Source organism: Microcebus murinus, chromosome 9 (genome assembly GCF_040939455.1).
Source record: "Microcebus murinus isolate Inina chromosome 9, M.murinus_Inina_mat1.0, whole genome shotgun sequence".
Classification (NCBI taxonomy): domain Eukaryota; kingdom Metazoa; phylum Chordata; class Mammalia; order Primates; family Cheirogaleidae; genus Microcebus; species Microcebus murinus.
In genome coordinates this window covers 59,355,193-59,379,524 of record NC_134112.1, presented here as the reverse complement: position 1 = coordinate 59,379,524, position 24,332 = coordinate 59,355,193, and the positions used below count along the sequence as shown (strand labels likewise).

Here is a 24,332-nt window from a genome sequence, read left to right as displayed (position 1 = left end):
ATAGTGGTGACTTCTCTATTCCTAAAACAGGAGACCTGGGAAAAGATGGTTCATTTTAGCCCTTAAATATTTCAAGATCTGAGATGATTCCTGGAATTTCAGCCATCTTGATACCATACTGAAGATGAAGTCTGGGAGAGTCCAGAGAACTACAGAGAAAAAATGCCCAGACATGTCATTTTTGTAGCCAGCCCTACCTCCGGCCTTTCTGATATTGGAGAAGACAAATTTCTCTATTGTTTAAACAACAACTGAGTCAGACTTTTATTTTACTTGCAACCAAGGCTCTCAATTTTAAAGGCTATCATTTCAAAATTTCAGACATAGACCAAAAAGCACTATAACCATAATAATAGGGTTTTGTTTGAACACTTATTAAAACACGTTAATCTATATTTGTATATTGTTTATTATCATAAAATGAAGCAATGTTATAGGAGTAGGCTTAGGGAAAAAAGCCTAGATAAGCAAGAAAAGTTAGTACCAAAGCCCTGGTAACCTTAGAACCTCTGGATCAGATCACCTGAAACTCATTCTATCAGCAGACTTTTCAATTACATGAGTCAATAAATTTCCTCTATTACATAAACCAGTTTGTGTTGGGTTTTCTGTTGCTTGTGCTACAAGCATCCAAAATCAGGGATTTTCAAACTTCAATGAGCATTCAAGTCACCTGAGGATCTTGTTAAACGTAGATTCCAATTCAGCAGGCTGTGGTGGCTGAAGAGGCTACATTTTAACAAGCTCCCAGGTCATGCTGATGTTGCTGGTCCACAGACAGCATGTTGAATAGCAAGGTTCTACTACTTAATGTAAAGATCTTTCCACCTCTGGAACGCTACCTTACTCTCCCATGGAGAGGGCCAGGTGAAGGTAGGCTTGGGAGGCCGAGGTTTGGAGATAGACCGGAGCTAAGGGTCTAGGTCTAGAAAGGAAGCTAAAATGGAGGCAAGCATTGGTTCCAAAAGTTTGAACCAGGCCATAGGCCACAAGTTCTAGCAAACCACAAGTTCTAGCAAACCACAGAGAAATAATAAACTGGAAAGAAAGGTTGGGTGCAGTAGCTCACACCTGTAATCCTAGCACATTTGGGAGGCCAAGGCAAGATTGCTTGAGGCCTGAAGCTTAAGACCAGCCTGGGCAACATAGCAAAAATTCCTCTTTACAAAAAACATTTTAAAAATTAGCTGATGACTAGGCAAAAAAAAAAAAAAGAGCCAAGCGTGGTAGTGTGCACCTGTGGTCCCACCTACGTGGGAGGCTGAGGCAGGCAGATCACTTGAGCCCGGGAGTTCTAGGTTACAGTGAGCTGTGATGGTGCCACAACACTCTAGGCTAGGAAAGAGAATGAGACCCTGCCTCAAAAACAAAAAAATCAAAAAACAATGGAATGCACAAAATATGAAGAGATCATCTGAGAAATACATAATCATGTGAACATTGTTGCCATCTGTGATAATCCATTTCATAGAACACATGAATTTTTAGCATTACTTATAATGACCAAGAAAATAAAAGGATGTTATAGCCTGTCAGTCAGAAAACTCCATTTTAAGTGGCTTCTCAGATTCTTCTCTTATTAAAACTGTATCATTTCCAAACAGAAACTTAATCTGCTTACTTGTGGTTTACACATAAATGTTCTTCCCTCTTCCTCCTTCTCCTTTCTCCTTCCACCCTTTATTCCCTCCCCTTCCCCTTCTATTTTTAAACAATTCCATCCTAAAAACCATCGAATGAGGCAAAAAATGAACGTATATGCACAGGTGGGGTTAGGAGCAGGGTGCTGACCAAAATTCGGATGTCAGAGCTCAAAGTTGCAGGGGGGCTGAAGGAGTGGGCACCCAGCATGAGATGTCAGAGTCCAAGCAGGGCGAGGAGGGCATCCACGTGGGCGAGGAGTGGTAGTCCAGCCAGGGTGAGCACATTTCAAGTGGGTTGGGGAGGGCGTCTGCACAGGGATGGGAGTGGCAGGTAAGATGGAGATTGGTTACTTAATGGGGTTGGATCAGTTAAATAAATATTTTAACAATAATGAGAGCATATCCTTCACTGGAAGGCAAGGGAGTCACAAAGAAAAGGGAAAAAAACTAAAAGTCTCTAGTGTTGGATTGGAATTGTAGGTATTGGTATAAACTAATAGTTTTAAATAGATAGATGATGAGAGAGAGATGTAGATATGCACATGTGTGTATGCATATATGCACATATATATGTATATTGTCTAGTTCTGTGCACTGAACACCTGGGAGCAGCAATACCCACGTATCAATCAACACACCTGGCACAAGAAACAAATAAGATGAGCCTGGAACACCTTGTAGTCCTCAAAGAAAATGCTCAAAGAATGATGAAGACATGTCAGAAGGACACGGGTCCAGTGTGAGGGAGCTGGCAGCTGGCCACCTCTGAGATAACTTGAGAACCAAAATAAACAATGATAATAAAGAAGCATAATCTAATAAACTGTGAGTCCATAGGGATATAAATACACAAATATCTGTATATACATACATGGTATCTGGAAATATACAGATATATGTTTTAAATGTATAATACATATGTTTTTTGTCTTCTTTTAGAGTCAGAGTCTCGCTCTGTCACCCAGGTTGCCTGATCATAGCTCACTGCAGCCTTGAACTCCTGGGCTCAAGCAATCCTCCCAACTCAGCCTCCTGAGTAGCTGGAACATAAGTGTGTACTACCACACCCACCTAATTTTTTTTTTTTTTAATTTTTGTAAAGATGGCTTCTAGCTATGTTTCCCAGGCTGGTCTCAAACTCCTGGCCTCAAGGGAGGGAGCCTTCCACCTCAGCCTTCCAAAGTGCTGGGAATACAGGCATGAACCATCACGTCTGGCCAACATATAGAGTAAACACATATAGATACATTGAAAGTTTGAGGAACAGGATATCTAGATAGTTTCCAAGTACTACCTCACAAAATACTTATTAAGCCTGGTATATACCATCTTAATTAAGGGAGTATCATCAGCAATGGGACAAATGGAAATCATAGCTTACAACCACTTCCAGAAATTAATGGCCTTAATCTAATCGTGAGGAAACAGACAAACCCAATTGAAAGACATTCTACAAAATAACTGAACTGTAATCTTTGAAAGTGTCAAGGTCATGAAAGGCAGTGAAAGACTGAGGAACTGTTCCAGATGGCAGGAGACTAAAAGACACGGCAGCTAAATGTTCCACATGATCCTGACCTGGACTCTTTCCCTATAATGGAGCAGGTCCGAGGATTACGTGGTAGTGGTGTATCAAGGTTAATTTCCTGATCTTGATGTTGGTATTGTGGTTACATAGGGGAACATTCTCATTTGTAGAAAATACATACTAAAGTATTTGGGGGTAATGGGACATCAGATCAACAATTACTCTCAAACAGTTCAGAAAAAGGGTTTTTTATACTGCACTCCCAGGTTTTCTGTAAGTCTGTGATATGTTTCAAAATGAAAAATGTTTTTGAAAACAAATGTTATCAGACGAATTTGTGTTTCTGAAGCCTCATGAAGTTTTTTTTCCACATAAGGAAATATCTCCTATTGTGCTGAAAGGAAACTTTGATGACATGGGAAGGTTTAATTTAAACATTGAATTATTATAAGACGCAAGCATTTTAAGTTAGACTGCATTCCCCTCTTTTACTGCAAACCCCTAAAGAAAATAACTGTACTTACTAACCTTGGGCGCTATGAATTTAATTCTCTAAAACTGCCTGGAATAAGCCGTAGTCAAATAATAGGAGAAGCATGATGGAAACTTCTTTTAACCTTTTAAATGACTATCCTTTCTTCTTAATAGGAAACTTCCATTAACTAGTCTCAGGGGAAAATATTACTAAAATTAAACTTTTTTCAAAGCAACCATATGACTGCATTTCATAGGGAAATTGATGACAAGGAATAAATATCTATTACAAAAACATTTTCATTAAAAATGTACATATTGACTTCATGAAATGCTTTGTGAATTGTATGAACAGCACTTAGCCATTTTATAAGAAACGTATGACAGATATTTGTGTGTAGCAGATTTTTTATGTCCGACTGCCATGTGTTTCTGTACATAGATTTTTTTTTCAAATTTCTAAACACAGTAAAAGCCACCAGAGAGAAATGTGAAGCAATTCATTAAAATCTTGGCAGCCGGGCCCCCAGCTCCCACTTACCCTGAAAGGCGCCTTTACTGAAGCTGAACACTCTCCCAGTAATTCCCTCCACAGAAGATCTATTGTCACCACCTCGGGAGGGACAATTCCTGGAGGAACCAAGTCGGCCAATTGAGGGTCTTGAATAATCACAAATAAGTAAATACATTATTACCATCTTGAAAGTGGCACATTAGTGCACTCTTTTGAATGCCCCCTGAGAAAATAAATTGGATTAAAATTAAATATTTTGTTGTAAGATGTAATGCTCAAATTCAGGGGATTCTGTTGTCCCTCTAGAGCAGTGCTCCCCGACATTTTTGGCACCAGAGACCGTTTTCATGGAAGATAATTTTTCCACAGACTGGGGGTTGGGGGGAGGGTGGTTTCCAGATGATTCCAGTGTATTACATTTATTGTACACTTTATTTCTATTATTATTACATTGTAATATATAATGAAATAATTATACAAGTCACCATAGGTTGGGGACCCCTGCTCTAGAAAGTATCAGTTGTGGGGGGAAGGGAGATGATAGGCTGTCTTTCAGCTGTTGAATCACAAGAACCTCTTTTCGCTGAAAAGATTTTACTTTGACAACATGTTGTAGGTGATCATTAATGAAAGATGTGTCTCCTTGCTAAGAACATTATGTTTTCTGTACTTTTCACATGTTTGTGGCTCTGAAAAAAAATTTTTTTCCCCAGCTGCTGTCCCCTCCAGTTGGCTTTGATAATTAGGGCTGGGAAATTTCAGTGCTCCATGGTAGCCTCTTCTCTCCCTTCATTCTCCTCCCAGTGGCTATCTCTTTGGTGTCTTTGTTCTCAGCACAAAATAGTCCCTGCAAGCACTGATCAAAGTTCTGTGAATACACACTGACTCATTAGGTACTCAAAGATCATCTTCTTCGTTAAGTAGCTTCTTTTTTATTTCAATAGTGGTTTATTTTTTTATTCATCTTACCATGAATCACAATATACAAAGGGAATGTGGTTTGACCTGAGGTATAAAAAAAATTATCATATCATAGACAATCTTTTTGAAAAAGATTTTACTGTGCCAAAAAAAAAAGTAAACCTCTGAACCTTTCTTTACGTGAATGCTAATAATACCGATTACTTTAGAGAAATTGCAACTAGCCCAGCACGTTCAAAAGAAGATCCAAGCGGTTAATCATCAAAATAGCCATAAACCAGTCTGCTTCAAACCCCTGTCCTTTTCAGAAAATAATTTAATTTTGTGGAAGTATTGAGATTTGTAGGTGATCTTTTAAAATTTTTACTGAAGATTCCACTAATGTTTCCCCTTGTGTTTAATTTTTTGAAATATGTTTTAATTTAAGCCCTCTTCATTCTCAAATATCCACACCTTTTCCAAATTTTGAGGCTCCCTCCTCCATCACAGAATGTTTCTTTAAAAAGACGAGCTGCATGTCTATCCTTGCAGTCAAGATCCATCTCTGGGTCTGCTGGGAGATAATATATGGAGACAAATTAGAGCCAGCGGGAAAGAGATATCCCTCTCTCCTGCCTGAAATCAGAATCCATCAGAATGCTCAGTATTAATGGCAACCTGAACCCTGTAATGTGTCACCTTTCTCTTCAGGGCCTCGGGCCTCCAAATGTCCATCTAATCTATGTCCACCCCTGGGAGCAGATAGGACAATTCCCTGTCCGGTGTTCTTTGATAGTATCAAAACCGCGTGCTTAAGAAAAAGCCTGACATTTACACCAGGTTGGCCAAATGCTCAGCTGAGTCTCAAGAGGGTAAAGAATTTCAAGTACTTAAAAAAAAAAAAAAAAAAGCCAGCAATAGAGTAGTATACTAAGTACTTAATTGAGAGTTGAGAGGCCTGAATTCCTGTCACAGCCCTGGCATCAGCTGGCTCTGTGACCTTGGGTAGGTCATTTAACCTTTTTTGTGGACTTGGTTTCCTTGTTTTAAAATGAAAGGTTGAACTATGGTCCCCAAGTCTGTTTTGCTTCTAAGCAGTGCTATGACTCTTAACTATAGTGGCAATAAGATAATCCAAAAAAGATATCCACTTCCCAACTGTGTCACCAAGTTCATGTGTGGAAAAAGGCTTAGGAGAAACCTGCAACTCTAGTCACCAAGGAAACACTAAAATTCTAACAGTGAAAGATACCCTGTGTAGCAGGATGAGACAAATTCTACAAAGTAAACCAGGAAAATGGAATTGAGGATTAAGAAATATTAGGGAGAGTTTTCAAAACTCTCTTCTCCCCAGTTTCTTCTCAAAAATCACATTGTAGGTTTTCCCACAGACCACTGGATAGATGCCTGATAGTTCTTTGGGATAGTTTAACTCAAATAGAATGATCTCAAAAATTCAAGCAGTATTGTCAATTTTTGCTTTAAATGCCTCAGTTAAGGTTTCTTTCAGTGTTAGAAAAATCCTAATTCCTTGCACTATTGATTATATGCAATCTAGATAAACCAAGCCTCTGTCCATCATTCAGAAGTCTCCTTCATGTATGCAGCTGAATAATAATCTCAGAAACAAATTAATATTGGAATAAAGATGTCTCAAGTTCCTGAGTCCACTCAATTTCCTTTCTCTTTCACATATTTATATATTAATTTCAAGTCATAGGTGAAAACTAAAGCTTACTCTCTCCCAGTCTCTCTTTGATGTTGTAAAGAAATGTTACAAAGCTTCCTAAGGGAAGGTTTCCTGTAGGAAATAGTAATTCCAAGTGTGATTAGTCCCCAGTCTGACTGCTAGGCTATGTGAGGAGGACTGAAATGCCCTGTGGGTCCCAGGTCAGACACCTCAGGAAGTTGGCTGCTTCCTATCCCAAGACTGGGTAGACGGGGTTCCTAGGAGAAGTCCGCTCACCACCAGCTGAAATTGGAACATACATCATAGTCACATCCTTTTGAAGTGAAAGACAAGTTGTATTTCCAGAAATTGCTTTTAGTCTGAGAAGAGGGAGTTGGAGTGGAGTGGGTTAGCGAAGGTGGAACTCAGCCCTCGGAATGGAACAGGTTAATGGCTGAGCTGCGGACTGGCCTGCAGCCGCCTCTCTCTGAGCCATCTCTAGCACATTCTCACCTTCACTCTTCTGCCTCTCCCAGTGTTCACTGGAGAGCATGCTGGGCACAGGGAGGTCAAAAGGAAATCGGGGAAAGGGCAGTGGGTGGGGGGGTAGGAGAGATCAGAGATGGCAATGGTAGGGAGAAAATCCTTTTCAGCCCTCTTGTGCCTTTTCTCTCCCTCTTGGGTCCCTCCTCAAGCTCTAAAACTGGAGCACTATGAGAGCAATAGAGAGAAGCTTTGTTTTCGTGGCACATAGCATTAGCCACAAGTTGGAATATCTCCCATTGAGCATTTTACCTGGAATGAGATCTGAATCCCAGAGGAAAATAATTCCTTTCCCAAAACACAAATCCTGAGCTGGTTCTGCAAGAGGAGCACCCTCTAATGAGTCAGAGGGATAAGCTTTGTGCTCTCAGTGATCAGCCACCACCCACACTAGCCACAGGAAGCCCCACCCAGCCCCTCACCCTGCTGGCACCCTGTGAAATTCCAGTTCTAAGAGGCACCTGAAAGGGCTCTTGTTTAAACACTGATTGCTGGGCTTCGCCCCCAGAGGTTCTGATTCCCATTTCTAATAAGCTTCCAGGTGATCTGGGGAATCACACTCGAGAACCACTATTCCAGCACATAGTAGGCATGTAACACACATTTGTCCATTTTCATAATGGGAAGTCAGGGATGAGTGCTGTGGAACAGAAGAAAATAGGAATCATCATTCCATTCTGGATTTCTGAGTTTATTAATACATATATTTGTTGTACTTTTCCTCACTCTGTTTCCCACACTGCTGATGCAAGTTTAGCACTGTTAGTGCAATTTTTGCCATTTTCGGGAAACAGCTGTTGCTTTCCTCTTCTCCTCAAAAGACAATGAAAATGTAACAATAGGCAAAATGATATTTTGGAAAAAAACCGGTATCTTACATATCTGTGATAGCCTTGCCTCCTACATAATTGACAATTGACATTTTAGGGATTATATACATTGACTTTTCATTTTCTTTCAAATCTTTAGGAAGATATCAATTTAAAAAGTCTAAGTGATTTGCCAACATTTACATAGGAACTTTTTTTTTGGCAGAAATACACATTTCCAACCTGAAGAAATATTTTCTGGCTCAAGTGATCATTTTGATCATGAGTTAGAAAAATCATAGAGTCTGCACAGTGGGGTATAGGATTGCTGCTTACTTTTTGTCATTTCTTCAGCTCCTCTCCTTTAGCTTAAAGCCTGGATACAAGTGAGTTAAAAGGAAATGGATTATTTAAAACCTACATTTGTGGCTGATTTTCCATGCTCCAAACTTCCTCCTCTTAGACATACACACTTTGGGAAAAACTCACAGAGCATGAAGAGACAACTTTTATTTAATGAGACTGAGTAATGTATATTCATCAATATACTGATGACTTGAATTACTTAAGATTTACAAGGATCACTGCGATGACAATATATTTTCTTGCAATTACACTTCTCCATGTTCAAAAAGCTTTATGGACTTTCAAAATGAATTTCTGTAACAGCCACCAAGATAAATGAGGAACAGGTGTAATTATCTCCTCTTCACAGATGGATAGGCAGACACAAACGAACGCACGGACTGCATCGACCAGGAAGAAAGTCAAGCTAAGGGCCCAAATCATTCTAATAGTAATACAATCTGCCTCTCCTATCAGTGCCATTTTCCTTTGATTCATGAATATCTGTGTTGAGGAGAACTCTAAAGGCATTGTTTTTCTCATTCTTTAGTGATGCAAGAAAAAAAAAACTCTGGAGGGACATCTGAGGAGGGGAAATGATGAGACTGCTGAATATAGACAGCAGCAGTGCAAGTCTATAAAACCCAAATTTAATTTTTTTGGATAATATGATCAAGGCCTTTCAATGCTGAATTCCATCAGCATCTGATCTGCCAGCAACATACTGTTATTTACATAAAAGCAGGCAGACAGTGGGTAATATTAAACTAATAGACATTATTGCATGGCTACAACACCTCTAAAAGTACTCAACCTTTGGGTAGCAACCGGGAATTTTTTCAAATGACAATAGTTTACAGTGCAAGAGGCTTAGAAATACGCTGTCTCTGGCCAGAAGCCAGACGGCTGACACAAAACAGCACAGCCACACACCCTGGGGAGAGGAGAGTAGCAACGGCCTGAAAACCTGCACTACTTACTAACCCTCTTTCATATTATGCCACGTTTTGTTAACAAGACATTCATACTACAAAAACTAAGTTCCTTGGGAATCATAAATTTTAATAATCTCACTTTTTAAGCAATGGGCACTATGACAGGATCATAAACCAGAAAACCTGGAAGTCTCCAGACTGGTGGCTTCCACAAGGCACCTCTCCACCTCCGGCGTCTGAGGTGGTCCACCATCCCCAGCTCACCAGAGACCTCGTTATTCCTGCCTCTCACTGGCAGCAACCTGCTCCCGGACAGCAAGCTCCCCTTCCCGGATGCCTCCATCCCAGAGACCATGAGACTGCAGGAAATGAAAGGTGACTAAGCCCTCAGCTGGGAGAGGCCTCTAAGTACAAAGGTTTGGGGTTTTCCTTTTCTATAAGTGCTGTTCTTCACCAAGTAGAGTACATTTTATTTTTTTTTTTTATTTTTATTTTTTTTTTTTTTTGAGACAGAGTCTCACTTTGTTGTCCAGGCTAGAGTGAGTGCCGTGGCGTCAGCCTAGCTCACAGCAACCTCAAACTCCTGGGCTCAAGCGATCCTCCTGCCTCAGCCTCCCGAGTAGCTGGGACTACAGGCATGCGCCACCATGCCCGGCTAATTTTTTTTTTTTTTTTTATATATATCAGTTGGCCAATTAATTTCTTTCTATTTATAGTAGAGACGGGGTCTCGCTCTTGCTCAGGCTGGTTTCGAACTCCTGACCTTGAGCAATCCGCCCGCCTCGGCCTCCCAAGAGCTAGGATTACAGGCGTGAGCCACAGCGCCCGGCCTAAGTAGAGTACATTTTAAAGTGTGGAATTCAATTTACGATGGAAGAGAAATGCACAAAATTCTCAAAGGAGGCAGAGACTATAAAATGGGCAAACTGCTATTCTGAAAGGTATGTGCCTTAAAATTCAAAAAATAAGAATAAAGGAAGGGCCTTATCTGTGCAGTATTCCCTCTAATATTTTAAGGTAGAGAAGGTAACATGCTACATATACAACTGCCTATGAAGACTGATTAAATAAAGATATAAACAGATATTTAGAGGAAGGAGAGTTACTGTTCTAATTCAGTGGAACAGCTTAATCATACATATTTGGTGTTACACTTGTTTTTGTTAAATGATAATAAAATACAAAAGTAAGGATATCATTGAAATAACTAACTAGTAGCATTTTACACAACCTTAGGTATTTTTAGTTTTGTTTTTTTTATTGTTGTTACTTTAATAGTTCAGAATCTTTTGCCACCATTAATATTATTAGTCCATTAATCAATATTATCAGTTTTCCATAATGCCATTTTTTTTATATTATCAGCATTCACACAGATATATTCATACTGGGAGAAAACAGTGCTGGATCAAATTCCTTTTCACCCAGAAATTTCTTTGTTCCTCCTCTTCAACTTATACTCAAATACCTCATGTGTTTTATCTTATCAGCCCTTGCTGACACATTGGCAATTTTTCTTAAACTTGTCAGGTCAAAAGAATAACCTAGTGGACACACAGGTACTACAGTAATAGGGTATTGGGCAGGTGGGAGGGGGGAGGGGGGCAGATGTACATACATAATGAGTGAGATGTGCACCATCTGGGGGATGGTCATGATGGAGACTCAGACTTTTGGGGGGAGGGGGGGAAATGGGCATTTATTGAAACCTTAAAATCTGTACCCCCATAATATGCCGAAATAAAAAAAAAAAAGAATAACCTAAAGAAAAAACAAAATATAGGGCCACTATGTCAACTGAACCAGAGTCTCCAGGGGAAGAGCTGAGGAAATCTGTATATTTAACAAGCAGCACAAGTAATTCTTATAAGTGAGTTTGGGAAAAACATTTATAATGTTTTTATATAGGTTCCATATTTTTATATAGGTTCCATATTTTCCAAGTCAAAATCAGAACTCACAATTTTTTTTAATAGTTAGTGAATTAATTTACAACTTAACATATGTTTACCCCAAATACTTTTTTTGTTTTTTGGGACAGGAGTCTCACTATTTTGCTCAGGCTAGACTAGAACTCTTGGGCTCAAGCACTCCTCCTGCCTCAGCCTCCCGAGTAGCTGGAACTACAGGCATGCGCCACCACTCCTGGCTTTAAATGCTTTTATAAATGAGATAGACTACACATTAATGGTTTAAAGATGAACAGATAACAAATTGCATTTTGACATATTTGATATGTCAAATTCCTTTTTGTTTTTGTTTTTGTTTTTCTCAAAAGAAGATGGCTCTATTTGAAATGGGAACCATCCTGGATGTATGGCCCCTTTCTGGCCAGGAGTGCTGGAACTGCAGGGCTCCATGCTCAGAACTCCCAGGTAAACTGGGTGCTAGGAAGTGAGGCAATCAATCCTGAGCAAGCGAAGCTGGAGGCTGGAGGCAGGAGGCATGACTGGGGAAGAGCAGGCCAGAAGAGTGGCATGGAAAAAGGAGAGGAGAATGAAAACAGATTGGATCCCAGGTATTGGAGAAGCAAAAGGACAGAACGTTTTAGAGTTAAGGAAAGGTCCAGGACTGTGCTGGTGGTGGTACAGTCACCACTACTATTCATCATCTTTCACAGAATATGCCCTCTGCAGATGTGGCTACTGCTACTTCTACAATATACCCTTTGGATACAGAAGAAGGTAAGAGAAGACATATTATGTCTTCAGTTTCTTAAGTTCACATGAAAACAACCAAAGCAGATTTAACTTTAGAGCCACCTAAGACAGAATTGAATTAACTTTCACCAGCAAGATGAACTATGCCCAGAGAAAAATACATTCCCCTAGGAAAGAAGAAAGGAATTTATTAGGTACTATGCACTTGTTGCATGTCAAGTACTGTGGAAGGCATGGTAATGTCTGAGTCTAATATTCATTCCACAAATTCTCAAGGATCTATCAGGTACTAATAAGCACTGGGTTAGGTGCTAAGAATACAGAACAAGAAAAGGGTTGGTCTGTGCCCTCATGAAACTTACAATCTAGGAAAGACAGATACACACATGCATGTGAATTGTGTAGTCTGTTTAAAATTTGTAGCCATAACCGAGATGTGCTGGAATATGCCTTTATCTTTTCTGACAGAATTCAACTAAATTCTTGTGTCCCTTTTCTGCTGATGGAAGGGAAATTAACTCAATCTTGCCACTATCCTCCAGCATCAGGGACATGGGGCTTGTGTAGTGTGGTTGTCCATACAGTCCTTGGTGGGCCACACACATGCATCAGCTGAGGGCAGTTTCTCTCAAGTGGTATGTGGCATCCATTTCTGGTGTCTGTGGTTCCTGCCATTGCTTCCAACCTCAAGATCCACACACACCCAGTCTCTCTTGGTTCCGTACTATCCTCAAACTCCTCAGGGGTTCAGAACCCCTCAGCAGTTTCCCCACACTATCCAAGAATGTGGAGAGTTCTGTGATGATGCTGTCCTCAGCCCATCTGCCAGGATTCCCTCAGTACGTACAGCTCAGATGTCCTATTGACTGGGTGCCATTCCAAACTTGAGATGCTCCTAAATAAGTCTGGGCATTACAATTACCTGCCTTGCATTGCCCTAGCCAAGAGACAGGATGCCAGGGGCAGCTTCTCAGCATCTACTAGCATCTATTCTCTACTCTGGCTGCCTCTGAATCTCCTCTTACTGTCTTGTTTTGGAGGACTGACCTTAGTGCTTACATAGCAAGCCTGTGAAATGAAGAAATAGCCCCAACCTCAGTTAAGGATGAGGACCAAGTAAAGAACCATATGGGATAACCCTGGCCCAGGAACTTATTTCTCCCCAGGGGAGAAGAAAAGGGGAAGGAAGAATTGAATCTGATGTGGTTCTTAGAGCAAGAGGAAAAGTTCCCCTCTGGAAGTGATGACCACAAATTGTCAAATGTATATTTTTCTATTCCTATCTGGAAACCATGGCTTATGTTGTTATACTGAATTCAGTTAGACACCAAGTTACATTCGTGCACTCTTGACTTTTCTGACTGTAAAATGGCAGAGTCTGCTACAGTTAATTCTGACGTTTGCTGTGAAGGAAAAGTAGAGGATGTTCTGAAAAGATACAACAAGAGGTCCAATTTAGATAGTGAGCAGGAAAGATTGGGGCAGTAGCGACAAGCTTTCTCAGCCTAACACCAGCTGCTCATACTGACAAACACATGTAAGCCAGTTACAGAATGCTCACAAATAGTTGGGATCCACCAAAAATGCTGGTTTCCCCTGACTTCCAGCTGTTATCAAACACTACCAACAAAATTAGGTAAAAACTGATGACAATATGCATTAACATTTTCTTTAATGTTTAAAGCTGCCTTGTAACTACACCCTGGGCATGTGAGCAGCAAAATCCAGACTGGGAAAAGCTATAGCTCAAAAATTTTTCTGCAACAAGTAAATTGCAAGGAGAAAAGAGAGAGAAGTAACATATAGGTCAAGGAGAAACAATCACAATGTGTGGGATTGGAGCCTGTTTTTAAAAAAATAACTTAAAAAGTTGATGTTTTCAAAACAACAGGAAAGTTGAATACTGATTGCCTATTTGATAATTTCAAGGAATTTGTGTTGCAATTTTAGATATGATAATTGATCTTATGGTTATGTTCTTAAAAAAAGCTTTTTGTCTTCTAGAGAATATGCTTCAAATATGTAAAGATGAAATGATATAAAAAATATCATTTTAGCCAAAAATAAAAGAAAATCTGCCTTATAATTCAACCCTTCATATATGAATGTGTGCGACTGGACAAGTACTTCCAGGCACACTGTGCCAGTGGAAACTAGTTGTCATTTTCTTTATGCCTATGCATTAATGTTCATACACATATACATTTAGGCTCACATACATTACTGCCTGTCAATCAAGCGTCATTACACAGACATGGATTCCACTTTGCTTCCACTGGCATTTGTGTGTCTTCAAGCATGCAGTTCAAGTTTCTCATTATTAACTTCAAACAATGATACTCTCTGCTTTTAAGGAGGTGTTGGGAGAATGGATGGAGGAACATTTAAAATAATTTAGCATTATTCAGTATAATGGAAAGAACTCAAGGACCAGGGCTGGTTTTGATTTAAGATCTGTTATTAGTCCTGGCTCCGCAATTGGTTAGTCATGTGAAGGTGGAAAGTCGGACAAGTCATTTAACTTAGTCCTCAGTTTCTTTACCTATAAATGAAGTGCTGAGGCTGCTCTCCAAGGTCTCTTGAGCTCTGGTACCCTAGGATTCATTAACATTTACTATAGAACATTTTAAAAGCTTATCATATAAAATATATTGCTTTTTTTTTCTTTTTTTGCTCATAAAGAACATGGAATAGATAGCCTGAACAATATAAATTAAATATCTTCTTTTTTGTGTTTGTTTTGGTAGGAAATGATTCTTACTTGGTCTTTTATAAATAAAGAAAACAGAATATTTAAATAATATTTAGGCTGGGCATGGTGGCTTACACCTGTAATCCTAGCACTCTGGGAGGCCTCAGTGGGAGGATCACTTGAAGCCAGGAGTTCAAGACCAGCCTGAACAACATAGTGAGACCCTGTCTCTATAAAAAATTTTAAAAACTAGCTGGGTGTGGGGTGTGGTGGCACACACCTGTAGTTCTAGCTACATGGGAGGCTGAGGCAGGAGGATCACTTGAGCCCAGGAATTTAAGGTTGCAATCAGCTATGATGATGCCACTGCACTCTAGCCTAGGCAACAAAGTAAGACCCTGTCGATAAATAAATAAGTAAATAAAAATAAATTAACAAATAAATAAAATTTAGCAGTAAGTGATAGTAAAAGTTAAGTTCATATCACATGTAAGCTAATCAAGGTTGTGACTAAGAGTCAGAGACTATGAAATTATATGAGAACATAGTAATTAAATTGTTCCTATTGCTCTCCATAAATAGTGGGAAAAAGTCAAAGGGACCTTTTTTTCTTTTTTTTAAGAGACTCAGTCTCACTCTGTCACCTAGGCTGGGGTGCAGTGGCATGATCATAGCTCACTGCAGTCTCAAACTCGTAGACTCAAGCGATCCTCCTTCATCAGCCTCCCAAGTCACCAGGATTGCACATAAGAAACATTTTAAAAAATAAAACTGCATTATAATAGTTTAAAACTGAAAGAAACTGTGATGATAGCAACATAACAATATCAATAGTTATGGTAGCAAATGTTTATTCCATTCTTGCTATAATATAGTAAGCCCTATTCTAAGCAGTTTGCATGTATTTAAATTGTTTAAGTTTCAGAACAATCCTAGAAATGGTTATTATTATTTTCCTCATCTTTAAAATGAAGACTCTTGCCTAAGGTCACAGAGCTAGTTTACCTGTAGGGTGTTTTGTGAGGATCAGATAATATTTGTGAAAATAGTGTGTGTGAAAATTCTTTGTAAAGGGTTAAGTGCCAAACAGATGTTAAATATCATTATTAGAATTGGGGTGGGGGAGTTTAAATGTCTTAAATATGTTTAATAATATAAGAAGAAAAGGAATAATAAAATATTTTAAAACTTTGGAAGATCTCATTTAAAAAGAGACAAGATATGTCTAATGAAATAATGGACTAGGCAAGGAGCACCAATGGCAGCCAAGATGACCAGGTCAAAAGCCAAAGAACTTTATAATGGTTTGATTGAGTGACAACTCTTAAACCCACTGGTAAGTGTTAACATCAAAAACAGAGTAACCAAGCTTGGTGCAGTGGCTCATACCTAACATCACAGCACTTTGGGAGACCGAGGTGAGAGGATCACTTGAGCCCAGGAGTTCAAGACTAACCTGAGCAATACAGCTAGACCCCGTCTCTACAAAATATAGAAAAACTAGCCACAAGTGGTGGTGCACACCTATAGTCCCAGCTACTCGGGAGTCTGAGGCAGGAGGATCACTTGAGCCCAGGAGTTGGAGGTTGCAGTGAGCTATAATCATGCCACTGCACTCTAGCCCAGGCAACAGAGGCAACTCTGTCTCAAAAAAAAAAAAAAAAAAAAAAAAAAAGAGAGATAGGTAACCAAACATTATATGCCTGCTGCACACAACCCCCCACTTCTGATGAAAAATCAAATCTAAATCTGATCAAGATTCCAGACCCAACTCCAGTTTACAGGAATGCAGGGAGCAGAGGTACATTAAACTGTTACACAAACGATAAGGATGGAATCAGCCAAATCCAGAATATGAGAATTGTTATAGGACAAATATCCTGGTTTCTTCAACAAATAAATTCCAAGGGAAAAAAGGGAAGGGGAGAGAAGAATTGTAATTTTAAAAATATTTCAAGAGGTATGTCTAATGTCTAAAATGTATTGTGTAGCCCTGGCTTGGGTTATTTCTTAATGGTGGAGTTTGGGGGGGGGTCGGTTTAAATGACTTTATTAGGGTATGATTTGATACAAGGAAACTGTACATATTTAATCTATACAACTTAATGAGTTTGGAGATATTAAATAAGTACATGTCCATGAAACAAACCATCATCACAATCTATGCCATACACAAATCCATCACCTCTAAAAATTTTCTCCTGCCCTCTTTATTGTGTGTGTGTGTGATAAAAACACTTAGACTTTGTTTGGATCTTAATTTGAACAACCCAATTGTTTGAAAAGCTAGGGAAAATTTGGATACTAACTGTATTATTGGTGATATTAAGGAAATTACTGTTATTTTTTAAAAGAGATATAGTATTATGGGTTTATTTTTTTAGTCCTTATCTTTTAGTGATACAAGCAGACATATTTACACATGAAATGATATCATATTTATGTTTAGCTTCAAAAAATTTAGTGTGGGAGGGAAGCGAGTATATAGATGAAACAAGAGTGGTCACGAGTCAATTATTGTTGAAGCCAGTTGATGTGTGCATAGGGTTTCATTATAATACTCTCTCTATTTTTGTATATGTGTTACTTTTTCTATAATAAGAAAGACAGGAAAAGAAAGAGAAATAAAATGCACTGATTAAAAATAGTTTACAAAAGCAAAAAAGAGTGTTATTATTCTGAAATAGAAGATAATGCAGCTACATTTCACCTTCTGTGTGTGAAGTGAAGAAGACATTGCAAAGTGCTCTTTAAAAAGGCAAAGACAAAACCCCTAGGGATTTGTTGTTTTTTGTTTCTCTTTGTTGTTTAATTTAGGAATTAAGAACAAAAAGGCTACATACATTACTCTGTTACTTAACAGAAACATTCACTGAGCTCACACTAAATGCCAGACTCTTGTCTTGCTGCGTATATCTGTGGGATTTTCCTTACAGTGTAAAATCCATCTGGGGATATCAGGACAACACACATAAAGCAATTAGAAATCAGTACAGGAAAACACTGTAACATAGATAGCTAGCTGCTCCCCTGGGATTTGTGCTATTCTTCCATAGAGTAGTTCCAGGGATGCGGATACCCAGACAGGGGGTACATTTCCCGGCACAAGATGGAGCCCTGTGCCCAGTTCTCATGGGAAAAAGTGTTCTGACATGTCACTTCTGGACCAAGATGGCTAAGAAGCAGATGTGCCTTCTCTACTCTCTTTCCAACTTCCAGATGAATGCTAATGTCCAAGGCAACTCTGGGAGCTTTGTGTTAAAGATGGCAGAGCTTCCATCACCCTGTTTCTCTAAATGGCTGCAAAAAGTACAGCGCCCCTTCCCCTGACCCCACCCTCACCCCCAATGCACCAATACACACACAGTGTCATCAGTGAACAGCAAGTATAACTTCTATGATGTGAAGCCACTGAGATTTGAGTTTTTATCTTTTATAGATGCTAGTACATGTATCAATTGCTAATTGGGATGGTGCAGTGTATATCAGGGTGAGAAATCACTGCAGTTGTCAAGAAATACAAAATGTTTCCTGGACAAGGTAGAGTTTGGGCTGGATTTTGAACTATGAGCTGCAAGTGGCTAAATGGAGAGGATGGGGGAGGATGGGTACCAGCATAAGGAACCAATACAGGAACTGCAGCAGGAATTCACATGTAGCTACAGGACAGTGAGACCACCCTGATGAGCAGATGCAGGTTGGGCAAAGTGGGAAATATGGATGAAGAGGCAGGATAGGATCAGGGTATAGGGATCCTTGAGAATTTAGCACCTGTTTCAACACAACAACTGCAACTTTGGGAGTAAAAGGATGCCTCTATATTAGGAAAATCAGTGAGACAAAAGAGTGCAAGATAGACCTGAGAGAAAAAGATTAGGGTAGGTGACTAGCTAAGAGGATGCTTTAGTAATCCAGTTTTGATAAAATTAGAGACCTATTGGCAAACTCAGTAGAAAAGAAGGGTAAATGCGGCTGGGCGAGGTGGCTCACGCCTGTAATCCTAGCACTCTGGGAGGCCGAGGCGGGCGGATTGCTCGAGGTTGGGAGTTCGAAACCATCCTGAGCGAGACCCCGTCTCTACTAAAAATAGAAAGAAATTAATTGACCAACTAAAAATATATATACAAAAAATTAGCCGGGCATGGTGGCACATGCCTGTAGTCCCAGCTACTTGGGAGGCTGAGGCAGGAGGATCGCTTGAGCCCAGGAGTTGGAGGTTGCTGTGAGCTAGGCTGACGCCACGGCACTCACTCTAGCCTGGGCAACAAAAGTGAGACTCTATCTCAAAAAAAAAAAAGAAGGGTAAATGCAAGCATCACCTTAAAGTACAAATCCACAGGGATTGACAACAGGCGAAAAAAATGAAATCAAACATTTAGTCAATCAGAAGATATGTGTCTAGTTTTAACTCTCAAATATGTGAGTTCTATTATTTTGAGCATATTATTTAATCTCTCTGAGTTTGTGTCTTCCTCTGTAAAATGAAAGAAAAGAAACAAATGACCCCCAAAGTTCTTTCCATCTGTAAAGGCCTATGGTTATAAAGTCATGAAGGAAAAAATTTTAAAAATGTAAATGACATATTTAGTAGGAAGAGACAAAGAAGAGAGAAAATTTGAACGTATGGCTAAAACATAGTTTATTTGAACCAGTCCCCCATAGGTGGATGCTTGAATTGTTACTGATCTTTTGCATTATAAAATGAAGTATGAATGAACAAGCAAAACTATTTTAACTCTCCTAGATTTTCAATTACACCTTGATTTTAAGAACACTGAATATGATAACTTTGCCACAATAGTCACACTAGTCACAGTATTAATTCCCTCTTAGAGAGGAAGATTACTCTAAAGTTTATTTCCTAATTATAAAGATAAAAATGGGAAGGCATTTTGGGAAAAAAATTAAGACATCACAAATACATAGTATAATCACCAACTTTATTATTACTATCAATCACAGACAGCACTAGCTAATTTTCCCCTAGATAACTAGGTATAAAGCAATATTAAAATGTTTTTGATTTTCTTTTTTCACAATTATGCTTGGTTATAAAAGAAAGACCTCTAGATGAAACTATTTTCTAAAGCAGGCATCCTCAAACTACGGCCCGCGGGCCACATGCAGGTGTTTTTGCCCGTTTTTTTTTTTTTTACTTCAAAATAAGATATGTGCAGTGTGCACAGGAATTTGTTCATAGTTTTTTTAAACTACAGTCTGGCTCTCCAACGGTCTGAGGGACAGTGAACTGGCCCCCTATTTAAAAAGTTTGAGGACCCCTGCTCTAAAGTGAGCACTACTCTCCATACTGAAAATCACAACTGATAAGGGCAAATAGAAAGCAAAGACCCTGACATGCCACAATTTTCTGGTACTCCACCATTGCCTTGCTATGGCATCAAAGGAAGATACTACCTATCACGTATTTATTTCACAAACTTATAAGGATCTTTGGATGAGTTATGTAGACATTACTTGACACAGGTATAATTACACTACAGAATAAAGGCCAAGATGAATGAAGCAAATAAGAAATGGGTTCACAAAGATATATCTGACAAAAGACTGGTATCCATGGTATATAAAGAACTTCTACAACTCAGTAACAAAACCATAAACCACCCAATAAAAAGTAGACAAAGATTGGCCAATAAGCACCTGACAAGTACTGAACATCATTAGTCATCAGGAAATTCCAAGGAATACCACAATGCAGTACCATTATGCACCCACCAAAACAGCAAAAATTCAAAAGACTGACAGCACCAAAAGATGGCAAGAATGTGGAGCAAACACAACTCTCACACATTTCTAGTAGAAGTGTAAAATGACAATTGTTTTGGAAACAGGCCTGGTAGTTTTTTATAATACCAACCATATACATATTCTATGGCACAGCAATTTCACTCCTAAACATTTATCCAAGAGAAATAAAAACATATGTCCACAAAAACCCTTGTATGAAAATGCTCACAGCAGCTTTATTCATCATAGCCAAAATCTGGACACCACTCAGGTGTTCATTAATAGAAGAATGGATAAACCAACCGTGAAATAGTCATATAACAGACTACTGTTCAATAATAAAAAGGAACTATTGATGCACACAACATGCATGGATCACAAAAACATGCTGAATCAAAGAAGTCTTATCCATAAAAGCACATATTTTATGATTCCATTTATATGAAGTTTTAGAATAGGCACAACTAATCTATGGTAGCAAAAAATTAGAACACTGGTTGCCTTAGGTGGATGAAAGGCGAGGGAGGTTTGACTGTAAAGGGACATGAAGAAACTTTCTGGGATGATAGTAATATTCTATGTCTTGAGAGGGGTTTAGGTTACACAGGTGTATACATTTATCAAACACAGTGAATGGTAAGCTTAATATTTATACAGATCATTATATGTGCATATTACTTGAAGAAAAAAAGAACTATAAACCATTACAAAAATTCAGTTAATAATACACATGCTTAAGCCTTCAGAGATGAAATATACTAACACCTGCACCTTAGTGCATCAAAAAATTAAGATTGATGGATGGCTGAAGGAATGGATAAATGCATAGTTGGGCAATAAAGCAAACAGCAAAATGCTCATTGTAGAATATGTATGGGTTAGTATATGGATGTTCACTGTATAATTGTTTCAAACTTTTTGTATATTTGCGATTTATTAAAATGTTGGGTAGCAAAAGGAAAAAATGGACACTTTTAGTTGTATTTCTTACGATGCTTGATCAGAAAATAACAACTGATAAATGTTACAGCAACAGGAAAAGAGAGATTTGGCATAAATTGAGGTTAGCTAACACTCACTAAGCTCCTGATTCCTTAAGGTGTGCCTGGATTTTTATGAAAGATATTAAATTTAATAAAGGTGTCAAAATGGAGACACTAATGTCAGGTATCCATCATTCAGGGAACTTGTCAAAAGAAGGTCAGTGTGGCATTGGGAAAAACTACAAACAAGAACAAAGGAAATAAAAGTGAATTAAAGAGAACAGAGAAAAAGAGAATAGACTAAAATGCATGTTTTCATTTTGACCAATTTTATAAGGAAGCAAAATGGCCAATTTTAAACTTTATAGACTCATGATAGTGGTGTTTTTGAACACACATTTTCAGGTTCCCAATTAAGTGCTTCAGAGAGATTTTTATGTACTATTTGAATACTTCTAATCAAAAATGGATGCAACAAATAGGCACATTGATCTTGATTTTAGTACCTGTCAAAATAGTAAGCAAGGTAAATATGACTGGAGACTACATTTCAAAAATAAAGAGGACTAGGAGGGAAAAAATTCAATTGATAGGATTGAAGTTGGTGAGGAAAAGAATTGTTCTATCTCAACAGAAAAATAGTGCTTTGGGGACTAAGGATAAAGATATTGTCATCAGTGGAATATACACCTGTCCATAATGAAGTATTTGTCTCATACATTTCTCAAAATAGATTTTCTTTGAACTGTAAAACCTGAACTATGCTATGTCCCTTAGGATATCACAGAATGGCCTATTTTTACTAGTTAATCACAGACCTAAATACTAATCTTTTACCTGACCTGTTAGAGGATAATTTAAATTAGCTTTATTGATTGCAGAACTATATATGCATTAATATGTCTTTTATAGTCCCTGACCTAGCAGAGCATAAGAAGCATCTGAAGTATGAAATAAATGCAGAGTGGTATTGGTAAGTGGTTATATTTTAAATCACAAGTGCAACATTGGTTTAGTTTCTATTTCGCAAATTCTTTTAATTCTACAAAGAAGAAAATTACTTGCAATATTAAACCACAATTGTCTGTGGTCTGTAAACATAAAGAAACCGAAGGACTTACTCAATTCAACACATTTCCATTTCTTTTTCGAGATGGAAATTCAATACCCTGCCACTCTAACCCGGACTGCAGTCTTGAATACAGGTTGCAATCTTTTTTTTTTTTTTTGAGACAGAGTCTCGATTTGTTGCCCAGGCTACAGTGAGTGCCGTGGCGTCAGCCTAGCTCACAGCAACCTCCAACTCCTGGGCTCAAGCGATCCTCCTGCCTCAGCCTCCCGAGTAGCTGGGACTACAGGCATGTGCCACCATGCCCGACTAATTTTTTTATATATATATTTTTTAGTTGGCCAATTAATTTCTTTCCATTTATTGTAGAGATGGGGTCTCGCTCTTGCTCAGGCTGGTTTCGAACTCCTGAACTTGACCCATCCGCCCACCTTGGCCTCCCAGAGAGCTAGGACTACAGGCGTGAGCCACCGCGCCCGGCCAGGTTGCAATCTTTTAAAAGGCAGTGCTAGAATTTCACCTATTAACTTCATTTGAATGTAAGTAGTTAAAAAAATAAAAAACACTTAATTTCTGAATTGAATAATTTGTTTTCATGTTATTAAAAATTGTCAAACTATGTTTATGAAACAGGATTCTGCAAAATAATATGTAATCCAAGCCTCAGGCATGACCTTCTGAAAAGTCGTTTTACTTGCCACCTAAAGCATGAATATAACTTGCTTTCTACAGATTCACTAGGCTGGGCTGGGGTGGTCCTGCACAGCGACATGCAGCCGCAGCCAGCCTCAGGAGCTGTAAGCTAACTGGGCCTGCCGCTGGGTGGCCGGAGGTCCTCTGGGGGTGCGCATGTGCCGAGAGGGTGCTTCCGCCGGATGTGCAGCAGGATAGCGGGTACTGGATATTATCATTCCAGGAAGAGCAAATGGCTTCCTCCCTACTCTACCCTTAGGGCATGTATTGTAGAGAATTACTGAGCCACTTGGTGTCAGGGAGAGGAGATAAGAGGGAGGATGAGATTTCCAAAGGCAGAATGAAAACATCTCTTTCTGTTATTAATGATGTCAGAATGAAAACATCTTCTCTTTCTGTTACTAACGGTATTGGTGTGGCTTTACCTAGTCACTAGGGCTGCAGGGAGAGCTACACAAAGAATGGTGTTTTGTTTTCGTGGGATTTTTTGAGACAGGGGTCTCACTCTGTGCTGAAGTGCGTGGCAAGTCATACCTCACTGCAGCCTGGAACTCCTGGGCTCAAGGGGTCCTTCCACCTCAGTCTCCTGAGCAGCTGGAACTGCAGGCACACCACACCCAGCTAATTTTTGTTGTTGTTGTTTGAGAGGGGGTCTTGCTCTGTTGCCCAGGCTGGTCTCAAACTCCTGGCCTCCAGCCAAATAAGCCTTCCACCTGGGCCTCCCAAAGTACTGGGATTATAGGCATGAGCCACCATCCCTGGCTGGGAATTAGAATTTAAGATGAGCAGTAAAGTTTGTAAAGATTGTATAAACACCAGGAAAGGAAGAGAAGAGTAGGAAGGGAAGAGCAGAAGAAAAGGACAGAAGTAGGAATGCCTCTTTATGGGACAGTAAGGGAACAGGCCTGATTGGCTTAATGGATTTATTCTATTATTATTAACACCATAGAACTTAAAGCCCATTAGTATCCATCTCATGGATTCTCAAAACAATCCTTTCAGTAAGAGAGAAGGTATTATAATCCTTCCTTGTATATGCAGAAGTTAAAAGATCCAGGAGGATAAGTGATACCTCCATCATATGTCCCTCCAACCATAAGGCCTTTATACATACTGCTCCTTCTATTTGG

At 39.1% G+C, this 24,332-nt stretch overlaps 1 protein-coding gene across 2 annotated transcripts in view; it reads right to left on the bottom strand.

Annotated features, from left to right (window-relative positions):
* GSAP (gamma-secretase activating protein) overlaps nucleotides 1-24,332 on the bottom strand; it is a 191,312-nt gene that overhangs the window by 90,149 nt on the left and 76,831 nt on the right. Inside the window, exons 2-4 of one of the 2 annotated variants that reach the window (XM_076006494.1) lie at nucleotides 14,993-15,110; nucleotides 5,534-5,633; nucleotides 4,187-4,305 (exon numbers count right to left, since the gene is read on the bottom strand). In XM_076006494.1, coding sequence (XP_075862609.1) covers nucleotides 4,187-4,305; nucleotides 5,534-5,633; nucleotides 14,993-15,110 — 337 coding nt within the window. The remainder of the gene's footprint in view (nucleotides 1-4,186; nucleotides 4,306-5,533; nucleotides 5,634-14,992; nucleotides 15,111-24,332) is intronic. The other variant, XM_076006495.1, reaches the window with a different exon arrangement.